The following is a 15558-nucleotide window of genomic DNA, read 5'->3' as shown; positions in this document are numbered from 1 at the left end:
AAGATTTCAACCAGAGAGAGATTTGCCACAGACTTCAATGAGAGCAGGTTTAGGCACATGCACCCACCACAGCAGAAAGAGACCCTCTTATCTAAACTCCTTGTTGCTCAGATTTAGCTTTCCTCCCTCTATGTATGTCATTTACATCGGGAAAACTCCTCCCCTTAACCAGAACTTTTATTGGAATAACTTCTGTGGCTCAGATTCTGATCTCTGTTATGCAGGTATAACTCCAGGAGTTACACTGGCATAAATGAAATCAGCATTTCTCCCAAAACTCTCTATTCCACTAGATAGGTGGTTTTCCATTGTACTTGGTAAGTGAACATTTAGGGGGGAAATAAGAGTATTTATAAAAATAAACTGAGATTTTGTATTTAATTTGTTGCTATCAAGTTCAGCATCAGGAAACGGGAAGACAAAGACCGTAATACTTTATTCTCTTCTCCCTATATGTGTAACTCTCCTAACTATCAGCACGTATTCAGCATGCCAACTTGACCCCCTTGCAGCTGACTTAGCAGATAAAAGGGGGCATGGCTGGAGAAAGGAGTGGGGAGAGAAGTTCATAGATTCATAGACTTGCCTCGGTGCCATGCTTATCCTAGACTACTGTTTTTTGCCCCTTATAGCTTTTCAGCTTAGGGATAATGACCTGGACAGAGCAGCACCAGCAATGGGGCAGTGCAAAGGAGAACTTTAAACCACCTGTATCGCTAACCTCATTTTGCCCCAAAACGTTAGGAACTTTAAGAAGTGGGGATGGAGAATAAAATCTCTTAGTTTGTAATTCTTTTTGTTTCAGTGAAAGTAACTTTGGCATGGCAGGGTGCTGTGTGTGTTTTCTCCCAGTGATTTCCAGAACAAATGTGTTCCATTTACCAATGAAAAAGATGTTGGGTTTTTTTCCTAATTGCCAGCCCTCAGATTCAGCCCCTGACTTGAAAACCAAGCTGGGTTCTTTTCTTCATTGCATCATCTCCAGTAATAAAAATTCTGCAGGTCACATGATGCCCTCAGTGACTGTGCAGTGTCAGTCTTCATTCAGTTTATGTTGGTGAAACTCGTTGGTACTAAGTAAACAATTCTGATGATTATGATGCAGTAGAAGGAAAGGAATCCAGCTCGCTCTCCCTTAGCTGTGTTGGCACTGCATGGCAAACAAGGGTTACACCTTACTTTTGTCACTAAATTCAGCAGATCTGACTCTAAATACACACAAGGAGCAGACCTGGTGAGGAAGAAGGTGCCATTTTTCTGTAGTTGCTTTTTCAGAATAGAACCATATCTCTTCCCTTTGCCAGCAATGTCAGTTGTAACCCTTGTTTTCCTGAACAGTAACGTTTTCTCCTTGATAGAGAGATCTTATTTTCTAAAAAGAAATCACTTTATATTAAAAAAAAAATCACCAGTGATTCTCTGCTTCTCTAAAGTTTGTGTTTTGTAATGAACAGAAACGTTCATTCTCGTTCGGCTGGGAGACAAGCTATTGCTTTTCTTAAGGAGCAGGGTAAGTTTCGCTATCCATTCTGATCAAACTCTTAGAACCAGTTCTGATTATTGTTGCAAGAAGAAATCCTTAACTGCTCTCTGAGCGTGTTTCTGTACTTACACAAGTTATACGCTGGTGGACAGTAATTTAATTGATTTACTTCTATAACTGGGAAGAAAATTGAGTCCTTTACCTCAGTTTATCTGTTTGTAAAATGGAGCTAATTAGGTTTCCCTTCCTCATGTTTATGTCATAGAACTCCATTCATTGAAGTCTGGAAACTGAGTGGAAGATGCTCTAGAGCCAGGGGCGGCTCCAGGCCCCAGCATGCCAAACGCGTGCTTGGGGTGGCATGTCGCAGGGGGCGCTTTGCCAGTTGCCAGGAGGGCGGCAGGCAGGGCTCCGGTGGACCTCCTGCAGGCATGCCTGCGGAGGGTCCGCTGGTCCCGCAGCTTTGCTGGAGCTGCGGGACCAGCGGACCCTCCACAGGCACGCCTGCGGGAGGTCCACCAGAGCTGCGGGACCGGCCACCGGCAGAGCGCCCCCCGTGGCATGCCGCCGTGCTTGAGGCGGCGAAATGGCAGCTCTAGACAGGGGCGGCTCTAGACAAGTTTATGTATTATGCTCAAGGAGTGACAGTTTCTGCAGAGTGGAAAACCTCTGATGAAACATAGAATTGTTTCTTTTTTTTTTTATTGTAACTTTTCTGGGGAGTGAGTGAAGCAAAGCAACCTCTGTCTCAGCATCAACTTCCACCACGCTCTTTTGAACAGAAGCAAGAAGAGTATGGTTTCCGGATAACTTTATTTCTCTTTGATTTGTTTCCAGCAGATCTGTAGATTGCAAATTTGGCCTATTTTGTGAAGAAAGATACAATTAAAATATGTTTAAATATTTACTTATCTACATCTCTGTGCATATTACAAACACAGTTAGTGACAGCAGGACAGAAATAAACTGCTGGAGGACAGAAAGGCTGCGGAGGTAGGTAATCAGCTGTGGAGCCTTTCACCACTAATTACAAGTTCTAGTCTGGCCCTGGCAGATGCCAACTGAAAATTGTTACCACTGACAGCTCCCTGGTGCTGATATGAAGTGAATTTGGTGGTCTTGGTCCAGTGCCCAGTAGATACATGGGAATCAGAGTCCGCACCTTTATTGGCAGGCCTAACAGAGAGGTCACAGGTGGAATTAATTATGTTCTCACTCCTCAGGGAGGGATCCTAAAAAGGTTGATGCACATTTTGCCTGTGGATAAATAAAGGACTTCAGGACTGAGAACCGGCACTAAATTCTCTTACAATTAAAATAGGAAAAAAAAAAAGTGTGAGACAAATCTTTACTGTGGTGCTGTTAAACTCTTGCAGCCTGGTTTTCGTATCTTTAGGTTTTTTGAGTTTCTTCTATGTGGTGCAGGTATTCAGAACGCACTGCTTCATAACTTTGCTGGCAGACCCTCTGTTGCCCTGGAAGGAGTACAAGCTGGCTTTTGTTTTTCTTTTCCTCCAGCTGTCACAAGGAATGATCAGGTAAATCCCTGGAAAGTTCACAGAATCTGCTTCAGCATAGTTTTTAATTAGACTGCATGAGAACTGATGTTCTGCATTGGCTCAGATTTTGGGAGGGTAGGGTGAGGCAGAGGGCAAGAATGACCATAAGGGACATGCATACAATGATCTGAATTCTCATGCCCACCAAGGTCTCTTTATGCCACTCTGGCAGTAAATTGCCTTTGTACATTATACCCACTTTAGGGCACATTTACTCCTCCAGAGCAATGTAGATGGGCCTTAGTGTAAAAGAGAATCGGGCCCAACGTGTGTAATAGGCCCATGTGATACCCATACTTCCTAAGAGACACTTTCTATTATATATATATCACAGCAGAATTAAAGCCAAATGAAGAATGTCAGGTCTGTGCTCCAGGAAGTTTACAGTCTAAATCACACATAGCTCAGCAAGGGATGGGGAGGAACATATGTGGCCTTTTAGTTCTTGTTGGGGTTTTTTTAAATGAGGATTAATTAACTTTAATATATTGCCATGTGGCGCAATGATGAGGCTACAGCTAGAGTAGAACACTTAGCTGGGGAATGATGGTTGGGACATGATGATGGAGCTAGAGCTGGTGTTCGGGGTTAATGGCATTAATAATCTTTACACATTGATGTTTTAAATCCCTGACATTTGGGTTTGGTTAACTAACTGCTGTGAGTTTGGAAGAGAGGTTAGAATAAGGAGGAGAGCGATGTGGTGTGGTGCAGGGATGGGATCAGGGGTGGAGAGTGGCAAGAGAAAATGTGCACTGGTGATTCTGCAAGAAGGACACAGACGATTCCCTTTTTGCCTACGTGGATGTAAATCAGGAGTGAGTCCACTGAAACCAGTGAAGGTCCATGAGTGTGTAGCCAGTGTAAGGGAGATCAAAATCTGGCCCAAAGGCAGAATCACAGTGAGCTAAATTGGTAGTGGTATTATCTGTGTTGCAGTAGTGCTCCTAAGCACCAGTTAGAGGCTTTGCTGTGCTAGGCGTAATGCCAACAGACCCTGGTCGTCAGTGGGCGGGATTGAACCTGGGGCTTCTGGAGCTTAGAGCATGAGCCTCTGCCTCATGAGCTAAAAGCCAACTGGCTGTAGAGCAAACTCATTTTATCTCTCTCTGGTCTCGGTGCCACTAGATGAGACAGCACACCACACCCAGAAGGTGTGTGGGTTACATAAGCGCTGTACAAATACATAGTGGGAGACAGTCCCTGCTGCCAGGAGCTTTGCAATCAAAGGCCATGTCTGTAGCACTCGTTACTAAGATCAGTTGAACTCTACCAGTGTTGCCAGTCCCAGCGGCTGTTTTTAACATGAGCAAAAGACCCTGCTCAGTATCTGATGGCCCATCTACACTAGGGCATGCAGTGTTGCTAACACCAGTGGAACTGAACCAGTGTTAACATCGGTGAAAGATTTTCAGAGAATTACTCTGGCATAGATATGGCCTAAGGCTTGGGTCTTAGGCATTGTGAGGCTGAGTGTTGCAGTGCATAACTCTTAGGTGCCTAGGAAATCACAGGAACGACACTGCGATTCACAAAGTCGAGTTAGTCGCCTAGACTCCCTGTACACTGACTGGGGAGAGACAAGTGCTTTAGACTGGGATCCACAAAAGCCAGCACACAAGGTTGGGAGCTGCCAAAGCTAGCCAATGAGGATGCCTAGGGTGTGTCCTAAGACCTGCCCCTCTCGCAGGGATAGGCATATCCTTGCAACTGGACTTAGGTGCCTATCTCTGCTAGCCATCCACAACTGGGACCCTCTCTCCTGGAGTCAGGTGGCTTAGGGCCTGTGAGAGGGTGTAACAATCACACTGGAGCTGAAGAGGTTAATGGGAGCCTATGGATGCACTCAACCTTACCCCGCTACACCTGCAATAGGTGTCAAGCCTGGAGGGAGGAATTAAAAGGCCTGAACATGGCTCAGTTGGGGGCTGGCTAGGAAAGAGAGCAGATCAGCAGGAGAAGGCTGGCCTGCTGAAGGACTAACTGGGGAAAAGGGACTAGCTGAAGGAGAAGGTGGCTGAGGCCCTGCAGTGGGCTTAAGCTACAAATCCAGCTCCAAGAAGGAGAGCTGGGGGGACTCCTGTCATAAGGAAGGAGATGGGAAAGACTGTTTAGCAGCAGCTGGGCTGTATTTCACAGGCTGGGAGCAACTTTGAAGAAGCTCCTTAGTAGCTAGCTGGGAAGAAGCTGTGGGGAGCCACAAATTCATGGCAGTATTCCCAGGTCTATGGAAGGTGTTGACAAGTAAGGAAAGGTAGAGGCAACACAGAGTAGTGGTGAGGGATTAAATAACAAGCCCTTAACCACCTAAACAGGGTCCCTGGGCTGGAAACCAGAGGAGAGGCTGGATTCCCCTACGTCTCCCCCAGACTTGGCATAGAGACCACAAGACTTTGTGCTTTCCTGTTTTGAGGGACTATTGGTTTAGTCTAGAAGGCGTGGGAGTCTATGTGACTCAGCTGGAGGGCTGAGTCGCAAGAAGAAGCAGACTGCTGCAGAGCCAGACTGGTTGTCAGCCGGGGCCATTGAAGCTTGAGAGCCTTCTACACCATGCCCTGCCACCGGGGTTCCAGCTGGTGACTTAGGTGCTTACAGCACTTAAGTCATTTCTTGTGAGAATGTGTTAGGTGCCTGCCTCGATCCATGCAAAGTCTGGGGCACCCTCAAGCTCACCTTATAACTTTTAGCCCAGTGGTTAAAGCACCCACTTGGATTGTGGCAGACCTGGGTTCAATTCCCTCCTCCGCTAGAGGGGAGAAAGGTGGGGCAACCTCTATTCAGATCCTCTCAGGTGAGTGCTCTAACCCCTGAACTATGGTATAGTCTGATGCGCACCTCCCCCAACGTTCCAGAGTTTCCGTGCCCATGGGGTGTGATGGGAGTTTTGTGGAGCATAAAACTGAGACTGGGGTGCCTACATCAGGGGATTAGGTGCCTATGCACCTTTGTGAATCTGGTAGGTGATCAATCAGATCAATCGGATTGATCATGGTTGTGAGCATGATCGATCACCTACCAGTGTTAACTGACTGAGTCACGCCAGTGCATCTCAGCCGGATGATTGGGCCCAAACAGCTAAGGAATCACAAGACTGATCACTTTTTGATTCCTACACCAAATGACCAATTCTTGTGTTGAGAGACTGGGCCCTCCTGCATTCAAGCTACCATCTGCCCCATTGTCCTTTCTCTGATCTTCTGGTGGAGTGAATCCCTTTACCTTCCACACCAGCACTGAGAGTGGCTCAGGTACCATGGCAGTGAGCATGCTATAACTACCTAGATAAAGAGAGAAAACACAACCCACCCCATCTACCTAAAGTCATTAGTTTAATGGTTATGAGAACAGGAGTCCACAGGATGTTCTTAACTGTGGGTCTCCTACACTACCAGCCCAGCACCCTGCTGGCTGTTGTACTGTCTTTCCCAACACAGTACCGTGTCATTCGGTGAGTGGATGTACTTAATAGACTGTTCAAGACAGCTTGCATTTAGAAAAGATTAACAGACATTTGGGGGGGGGGTGAATATTCACAATCCTTGTAGTATGGTAGATGCTCTGATGGCCCAGGACACTGCTTAACCTTTGTGTTTGCAGCTCACTGGAGGCATAGGATTATCCCCAGTGGCTCAAACAGCCTACTGAATGCCAATAAGGCAGACTTGTTACCCATGAATTGATTGTGTGTGCAAAATATATAGTGTGCGCCTTTCTGTATTGATTAGTGTGATGGGAATGGACTCTTACCTGTGTTTTATTTCTTGTTTTATTCTCCTGTCTACAAGCGAGCAAAGTTAATAAGACAGATTCCACTAGAGAACATTTGCCTGGAGACCGACTCACCCTCTCTTGGCCCAAAGAAAGAGGTACAGTAAGTAAAGTATGTAGCTTACCAGTTTAAATCCTAAACCCTTCCAACCTGCATTTCAGAAATGAAGTGACTGATTCTTAGGGTTCATAGACTATAATGCATTAGGGGCTCATGCTCTTTAATGCCCTATTAACCATATGCAAGATGCAAAGAGAGGTCCCACCTTCTCTTATTTAAACAAGAAAAGCCAAAAGAAGTTGTCAGGAGAGAAAAATAATTCTTGGTGCACATACTATAGGATTAATTTTTGCTTCTCACTGGATTTACATTGCTGTCGCTCCATTGACACACACTAACAAATACACAGTTTAACCTAGAGCTCAAACACCACGCCCAGGTACCTCTGAGATCAAAGGGGCACTGTCATGTGAAATCAGATCATTAAAATAAATGTTGTTACCACCACCAGAGGTAATTAACACTACAAATCTTAGAAACTGATTGTGTCATCATTAATGCTCTCTGTACCTTTGGCACTACATTTAGCTTGGAAAATAGATTAGTCAGTTTCTCATTTTGCCATTTTGTGCTAATGCATGAGAGCCAGTGTCCAGGGTACCAAACTGCACAGGAATGTTTTCATCCAAACTAACCCCCCCATTTTAGTTGGAATTTTTTAAATGTATTTTAAATCAATGTGAACATGTCTCTTTAATAGATTAGAGCCTGCAAGGTGCTGAACAATGCTTGAACCTTTTGTGTGTCATCAGTCCTTGTTGACTTCAGTGGCACTTGAGATGTTAGGTACTGAGGGGGGCTTCTTACCAGAAGCATATGACTCCAGGATCTGCACTGGCTGTCTGTTGGTCTCCGGGTGGAGTTTAAGGTGTCGGTTATGACCTATAAAGCCATTAATGGTCTGGGACAGGCGTACTTGAAGGACTAGGTCTCTCTCTGTGCCATACTCAATAGCTGTGGTCAGCAGGGGCGTTCGAGATGGATGTCCCCTCATTATAAAAGAAAGAGCATCTATCTGAGAGCTCCAGGACTCTGGAACTAGCTCCCCTAAATAGTCCAAAGTAGGTGACGTTCTGGCCAGGCTTCAAAAGACGTCTGTTTGATACGGTTTTTGGAGAGGGTTGGGGTTTTGCTTCCTGCAACAATAAAAGGGTGGAAAGGAGTTTCTGAACTCTGACTGCCTGAGTTCCAGTGCAAGGATTTCTTAATGCTGCTGGGATTTTATTGTCGCATCATTGATGTCAGACTGCCTCAAGCCTTGGTTAGCTATCGGGTTTATTACTTTAAATAAATAAATAAATAAATAACTCCCCTGGGTTTTAGTGAGGCTCTCGACATCTTGCAGGGTCTAGGCTGATATATATATATATATATATAAAACTTCAAAGAAAGCAGATTTCTTCTTGCTGTAACCTCCACAGAGAAGTTTCAGGAACTTCAAACTGTTGCTGAATATTTATTCTTTCCCAGCAATAAAGGAAGTAGCATTTCTGGAGCTTGATCCAGCTGTTGTCTTTAAAATGTAGTGAAATTCCCATAGAACTGTCAGATCCAAAACTGCACAGTATCAGTCTGAGTCTTCCATCTAACTTATCTCAGATGCTAACACCATAGAGCCTAGTTGTGGTTTAAGATTTGTAAATGCCGGTGGTGACTTTTTTTTTTCTTCTTAAGTGATTTAATGGAAGGGAGGGACTCAGTCCATTGGGCCCTGGGTAAGCCAGGCTGATCGCACTTGATTTCTTGTATAGTGTAACCTTGTCGGCAATTCTCTTTTAGGAGAGAAATGAACTAGAGCAGATCAGGATTTCTTGTCAGTACATTGCTGCAGTGAAAGGCCTATCAGTAGAAACAGTCTGTGAAGTAACAACACATAATGCCCTGAAGCTGTTCCCCAAAGTTCACCAGCGGTTGAAACAACAATAAAAAGAGAGCATCTGAAACACAGCTCTGCTCTGTAGTTCGTGGTTTGGGGCTTTATTTTATATTATTTTTTTTTACAGTGTACAAAGTATGAAATATGTATATGTATGATATCATCACAGGTATATGTGGAATTTTTGTATTACCAAAATGACATCGTAAAGAATAAAAGCCCAATAAAGTTTTACCTATTGTATTCATACAGGCAGGCTATTTTACAGTTGATGAGGTGAAAATCAGTTACGATTAATAATTTTAGAGCAGACTGATGGAAAATAAGATAGCAACAAGACTGCAACTTCCCATGCCTTTTACATAGATCAAAAAGTCCAGCAATGCTTATTTTCATTGGTATTTAAAAAGGAATCTTCTGAACCTGGACTCGCGTCTTATAATACTGCACTTTTCTCTACTACTTGAGCCAAACTTTTGCATCATATTGGCATATTGAGACCACAACATTCTCCTAGCTGGTGCTTTCCAGAGCCAAAGAGGGTTGCTTTCAGAATTCTTTGTTTGCCAATTAGTGTTGATAAGAAAATGCAATGGGCCTAATTTCTGACCTCCCATCAGTTTTGTACCAGGCCATGTCTACCCTGCAGCCGTACCACTGTAACGTAGATGCTTCCCCTGAGCTGCGGGTGGACCACTGTGTCCATCGGAGGACTGCAGTGTTTTTACAGCACATGTCTTTTGGAGGCAGTGCAGTCCAGTAGGTCCAGCAGTGGACTGGGAGAAGAGCTGAGTGCTATTCCCAGCTCTGCCACTGACCAGCTGGGTGACCTGGGCAAGTCACGTCATGTTTCTGTATCTCCATTTCCCAATTTGTAAAATGGGATATTGATATTTATCTATGGATGACGTGCTACATATGAACTAAGTAGTTTTAGAGAGAACTGGCTGACAACTCCGCCCCCTCCTCCAGTGATTACCTCACTCTACATCTTGTGAATTTAGACAACTGCCTTGAACCCCCAACACTTGCCCACTCCCCCCTGTTCAATGACTTATGCTCCAAACACCCCTCCAGAAGAGGTTGGAAGTGATCAGTGACCAGATGAGTAGTGTGGAGGCTGGGCAATCAACATCCTGATCAGGGGAGAAGTGGGAGGAAGAGGGAGGATTACATCCATCAGCAATCTGTTCCCCACCCACCCTTAGTCCAGGATATTGTACAAATTCTCTGGCTCTTCGCTACACTTTTGTCACTTTTTTAAAATAAGTGTGGCAGAAAACTGATTTTTAGCTTATATGAAATTTCAGGGGGTTTGTTTTAAAGCTATTCTGCTGCCCAAATTTGTTGTCAAATTTTAAAGCGATAGAGGGATCTAGCTGTCCAATGCATTTGTGCTGCTTAGATTTTTCCTGTGCTATGTGAGAGTATCCTATGCACTGAAAACCGTAATGGGGAGTTAAATGTGGACTAACATGCTTTGGAAATTAATTTTAAAATTTTAACCTCTAGGTACTGAAATGTACAGCTTGAAATGCACATAAAATAAACTGGAAATTGAATCTGCACAGCACACACACGTTATAATTTTAATTCAGTTTAGAAATAAACAGTAGGTTTCATGGTCAAAATTTTACTGTCTTAGACACAGTTCCAGTGAATCAACTTTTGTTCATTTCTGAGTCTTGTCCTGAGGTTCAAGTTTCATGAAGAGAGAGAAAAGGACACTTTGTTGTTTTTTAAATGTACTTTAGAGTGTTAGTAATGAGTTTAATTGGGAACTGAGCTACTGTTGAAACAGCTTCTAGCAGTATTAGGTATCCAAACTCATTTTAAAAGCAGCCCTGTAATATTGAGTTTCTCCTTATTTTGTGAAATGTCCTGAGCTCAAACAAGAAGGAAGCTTTTAAGTGGTGCTTCATCCAAAAATGGCATTATCTGCAAGATAAAAGTAAAGTTTGAGAATAGTTATGAAAACCAATTCCTCTTTTAGTAATATATATTTATATTACAGGAGGAGGAGCAGTAGCAGTAGCTGAATGTATAAGGTTGCCGTTTCAGTTGCTTTCGAACTCTGGCAAACTTGAACTGTTTGGAGTTAAAATTTCGGTGTTTGGTCTTTGAGATTCAGTTGTTTGGGATTTTTTAAGATTGCGCAAAAACAGTTCAGCAAAAAATAGGTTGTTTGGAAAAAAATCAAAAAATTAACATTTTAAAACATCTCTAGTACTTGTGGTCTGGCACAGGAACCTGACATTTAGCTGAGGGCTAGTTCTGAGCTTAGAGGTGCCTTTTGCTGTCCCAATGAAAATCCATTGGAATGTGGCCAACTTATAAGCATTAGGGGAAAAAAGGTTGCTTGAACATGTATGCTGGAACTTGTTCAGCTCTTGTCCCTTCAAACCCTGACCGCTCCAAATGCACTTCACATGCACTTAACTCCAACTAAGCCTCCTCTCTTGTTCTGAAACAGAGCCTCACCCACAACTGAAGCACCATATGGGACACAGACAAAAGGAACAGGAGGACCCGTGTGTTCCCCCATCAAAATCCACTTTGTCCTTGGAGAAAGTGCCCTGAACTAAGAACCAGGAGACCATGAGTTCTAGTCTTACATTGTCTGTAGTTGACTAGTGTTAATAAGAACTGCCTGACTATGTAGTATTAGATAACTTTAATATAAGTGGTGTTATCATTCCACCTGTTGTTCCTGATCTGGCAATAGCTGCTGAGAATGATTCAGTAAAGGGTGTTACCAGAACTAAAGTAGACACGAGGAATGACTAAAAGAATGTGCCATTGTCTTGTGTTCCACAGATCTTCACTACATCATTTATCTGCATGCACTCCAACTGCCATTCATTGTTAGCTGTGGCTGTGCTGAATGGCAGAAAGGTTACTTGGAGCAGGTTGCCAGAGCTGTCACTGTGATATGAGGAGTACCCTGTACATGTACCTTGAAGGATCAAACATGCATCATTTCAATGCTGAGTTGTGTAGCTTGTATTAGTAGAAGTGCACAAAATGTCTGCTTGCCATGGAGATTGTCAGCAATCTGGTGGCATGCATGACAGCAGTGTCTGGGGCTTAGTGAGGGGTAAGCGAAGGCAATGGCTCAGAAGGAATCCTTAGGCAAGGGTGAACCGACAGTAACATATTGCAAGTCTGGAGTCATCTGTGTTGTGTAGACTTAATATTTGGGTATAGACCAAGTGTAGGAAACTCCTGTTTGCTAAACCAGGCCCAACTTGAGTTTTGCCTTAACAAACAGGTGTAAGACAGGTTGTATATGCTCTGTTGTATAGTGCTGTTCCCAAAGCATTTTTGAGCACCTGTAAGGGTAGAGTGCTAGTGTGTGTGATCCTGGTGTGTTGAGACATTGCTTGATGACAGAGGTAAGATTGGGGGTGGTGGTGGTGTGTACCAGACCTCATTATTTCCCAGTTTTCAGAGATTTAAGTGTAGGTGCTCTTGATCGTTCTGGAAGGGACGAGCACTGTCAGTCAATCTCAACTCTGTGTTAATGAAATGTACGGGCAGTGAATAACCAATAGGCTTTGTTCTCCTCCACCTGAGAAAAGGAAAATATTACTTGTGGTGTGATCATTTATGGAACACCACCCATTTCATCCCAAAGAATCGTAAATAGTAACATAAAAGTTACTGTCCATAGTGTAGCAGTGAACTAAAATCAGTTAACCAGGCACTGAAATACTTCCGCCTTGGGGGTGACATGAGGAGAGAACACCCACAATATCACCACTGCACGCTGGGGTGTTGTGAAGCTTAGCTCACTCATATTTGTAAAATACTTTGAGTTCTTGGAACGTCTTACAGAAGAGCAAAGTATAATACTGTTTACACACACAGGCCCTGATTCCATAGGTGCTGGATCTAGGAGTGTGGCGGGGGTGGGTGGGGGGGTGTGCTGCAGCACCCCCTGGCTTGAAGTGGCTTCCATTGTATACAGGGTTTACAGTCTGGGCCAGTGGCTCTCAGCACCTCCACTATACAAATTGTTCCAGCGCTCATGTCAGATTCTGGTCTGTATGACTGACACCCATGCAAGCTGAGGCAGAATTTAGCCCAAAGACAGTAAGTAGCTTTGCTTTTTCAAAAACACAACTTGAATTTAAACTTGGTATACAAATCTTCTATCTGTGACTTAGGGTGACCAGACAGCAAGTGTGAAAAATCAGGATGGGGGTGGAGGCTGTATAAGACAAAGCCCCGAATATTTGGCAGTTCCCATAAAATCAGGACATCTGGTCACCCTACTATGGCCTTAAAAAAAAAAAAAAAAAGCCAATGCAGTGCTGTGGAAATCAGGGGCTTATGATATCCTATAAATAAAATTATGTAATAAAGTTTCTTATTGGATAACAGCCTCCTGCTCTGAAATAAATTTCTTGGGTCTGATTCTCATTTCATGCTGTTGTAAATAAGTAGTAACTCCATTTCAGTAAGTGTAATTAGACAGGTTGAACCTCTCTAGTCCAGCACCCTTGAGACCTGGCCGGTACCATACCACGGGAGGTCAATGCAGCGTGCCAGCAGGTCTCCATAGGCACGGGAAGTAGGGGTGCAGGGGATACTGCAGCACCCCCAGACTTTGCTCCCAGAGTAGCCCCCCGCCGGGGGGCTCCAATGCTGGCCCCAGGTCCAAGCCACTGGTCCCTCACCCAGGGTCCCAGCTGCTAGCCCAGGTCCTCCCACTCCCTCCCAGAGCTTGAACGCTGCAAATCAGCTGTTTGCATCACTCTGGAGGCACTGGGGAGGAAGAGGAGGGGTTTGTAGGTGTGGAGGGAAGGGGCAGAGCGCAGAGCTTGGTGCTGGTGGAGGCTCCGCACCCACTAATTTTTCCCTGTGGGTGCTCCAGCCATGGAGCACCCATGGAGTCGGTGCCTATGCAGGACCAAGAATGTTGCTGGACCAGAGACTGCTGGATTAGAGAGGTTCAACCCGTATCAGTGTAAAACTGGTGCAAGGTCAGAATCAAGGCCCTTGTCTTATCTTGCCTTGGCATAATTAGATAAATGGTCCTGCTTTTTCCATCATTGTTTAGGAAGTGGCTGAAGACATTTATCCTGTAACCTCATATTCCATTGGTCACAGTGGGTCAAATTAATCTCTGGTCTAAATTCACTGAGGTCAATGGAGCTACACCAGGGAAGAATTTGGCCCCAGGTGTTTCTTCTCTGTAATTCATATAACTTACTTCTTTCTGGAAAGTGCCTCCTCTCCTTGTGGTGAAGAGGAGTGAGTGCTGTCCAGGAGCTCCTGCCAGTGTCGAGCTCAGGCTCTTTTTCTCTGTAGCTCTCTAGTGAACTTCGATTACTTTGAGGGAAGTGTCTCCTCTGAGGTCTGAGCCAGGTTGAGTCACTTTTTCCTTCCACCATACACAAGGATTCTCTTGTCATGTTCAGTTCAATCAGGCGCTTTTTCTCTGCGTCGCCCATTGTATCTAGGTGGGTGTCTTTCTTATAAGCAGAATTCCTAATAAAAAAGCAAACAAATCCTCATGTAAACAGAGTATTTGGCTCTGTTCGCTTGCCCTGGGAGTGAAACTTAAGATGTGTCCACAGTGACAAACAGCCTGATTCTGACTTTGCTGGTGTAAATCAGGAGTAACTCTGAAGTCAGTGGAGTAACAATGATGAAAAGCCAATCAGAGCAGAATCAGGTCTCATATTTTCTTGAGCTCTAAAGATTTTGTCCTTGTGTTAACGTAGGGGACTCCCCAAACTTCAGTGAGAACCACACACAGAAATTCAAGGGTGGAATTTGGCTAAATCAGATTAAAATATGTGAGTAAAATTTTCATGAGTTTAAGTGATTTAGGAGCCTATGGCTTACAAGTTTTGCTGGCATAGCTATGTCTGTTATTAGTGTGGTAAAAAATCATACCCTGGCCGACATTGCTATGCCACCAAAAGCCCTACTGCAGATGCAGTTATACCAGTAAAAATGTCCATTTGCCAGTATAGCTTATATTATTCAGGAAACTGGTATAAGCTGTATTGGCAAAAGCACGCTTTTGGCTATATAAGCTACGTCTCCACTAGAAGCATTTTCCGTTATAGCTTGCAAGTGAAGACAAGACCTAAGGCCTTCTGTCAGTATATGCTGCATCTACTCTAGGAGGCTATGTTGGCATAGCTATACTGACATACATAGGCTCTGTAGGGTAGATATTGCCTGTGAGTGCTTTGCTGATGAAGGTATACTAGTATGGTATACCCTCAAAGCACTCCCAATGTGGACGCAGCTTATACTGGCAAAAGTGTCTTTGATTTGAAAATGGGGCTTAGACTCCTAAGTTACTTAGGCACATTTGAAACATTTACCCTGTATCTCTTTTTTACAGATAAAAATAGAAATAAACTATTCAACTACATATTTTCATATCCTAGGAATGAACAACAAAAAATACAAGATGCCTGATTCTAATATAATTTACACTGGAGTAATTCAAGAAGATCTTCACTGAAGTCAGTGGAGTTAGACTGGTGTAAAACCAGAGTGAGTTTAGAATCAAGCCTTAGAAGTCTAACAACATATTAATAATACTTTAAAATCTTCGGATGGAGTCTCATAAATCCAAAAAGGTCAATTTAAACTGCAGGGAAAACTTAGGCAGAATATAGTTCCTAGAGTTGGACAAATTGTTAGTGTTGAATCATTTATTTAGTTAATTTTCCCTCTTCTGAATTGTTGGTGAGCAGGTTAATCATTGAATAAATTTGAGAAAATCTTAACATTAAAAAATTCTTGGCTTGTAACTTATTTACAAGCAATTTGTATTTTATAT

The 15558-nt window shown here is 43.6% G+C and overlaps 2 protein-coding genes across 3 annotated transcripts in view; one reads left to right on the top strand and one right to left on the bottom strand.

Annotated features, from left to right (window-relative positions):
- LOC115649039 (putative deoxyribonuclease tatdn3-A) overlaps positions 1–12712 on the top strand; it is a 27548-nt gene extending 14836 nt beyond the window's left edge. The window contains exons 7-10 of one of the 2 annotated variants that reach the window (XM_030557545.1): positions 1434–1510; positions 2909–3021; positions 6828–6913; positions 11221–12712. In XM_030557545.1, the coding sequence (XP_030413405.1) occupies positions 1434–1510; positions 2909–3021; positions 6828–6913; positions 11221–11332 (388 nt within the window). In that variant the 3' untranslated portion in view covers positions 11333–12712. Of the gene's footprint in view, positions 1–1433; positions 1511–2908; positions 3022–6827; positions 6914–8650; positions 8979–11220 lie in introns of those variants that run through there. The other variant, XM_030557544.1, reaches the window with a different exon arrangement.
- Positions 11795–15558, bottom strand: SPATA45 (spermatogenesis associated 45). Its single transcript, XM_030557546.1, has 2 exons — positions 13966–15558; positions 11795–11874 (listed from the first exon to the last, which is right to left on the bottom strand). Exons 1-2 carry the CDS (start codon positions 14204–14206, stop codon positions 11795–11797), a joined length of 321 nt encoding a protein of 106 aa, XP_030413406.1. The 5' UTR covers positions 14207–15558.

Source organism: Gopherus evgoodei, chromosome 3 (assembly GCF_007399415.2).
Source record: "Gopherus evgoodei ecotype Sinaloan lineage chromosome 3, rGopEvg1_v1.p, whole genome shotgun sequence".
In the NCBI taxonomy this organism is placed as follows: Eukaryota; Metazoa; Chordata; order Testudines; family Testudinidae; genus Gopherus; species Gopherus evgoodei.
The sequence above is the reverse complement of the archived record's forward strand: the minus strand, read 5'-3'. Positions and strand labels throughout refer to the sequence as shown.

What these genes read in the sequence shown, in the direction of transcription:
- SPATA45 (XM_030557546.1), bottom strand. Translation starts at nt 14,206, where the DNA reads ATGGGCGACGCAGAGAAAAAGCGCCTGATTGAACTGAACATGACAAGA. An exon ending in GAGGCACTTTCCAGAAAGAA is followed by an intron (nt 11,875 to 13,965) that starts GTAAGTTATATG and finishes CCCTTGCCTAAG; the next exon opens with GATTCCTTCTGAGCCATTGC.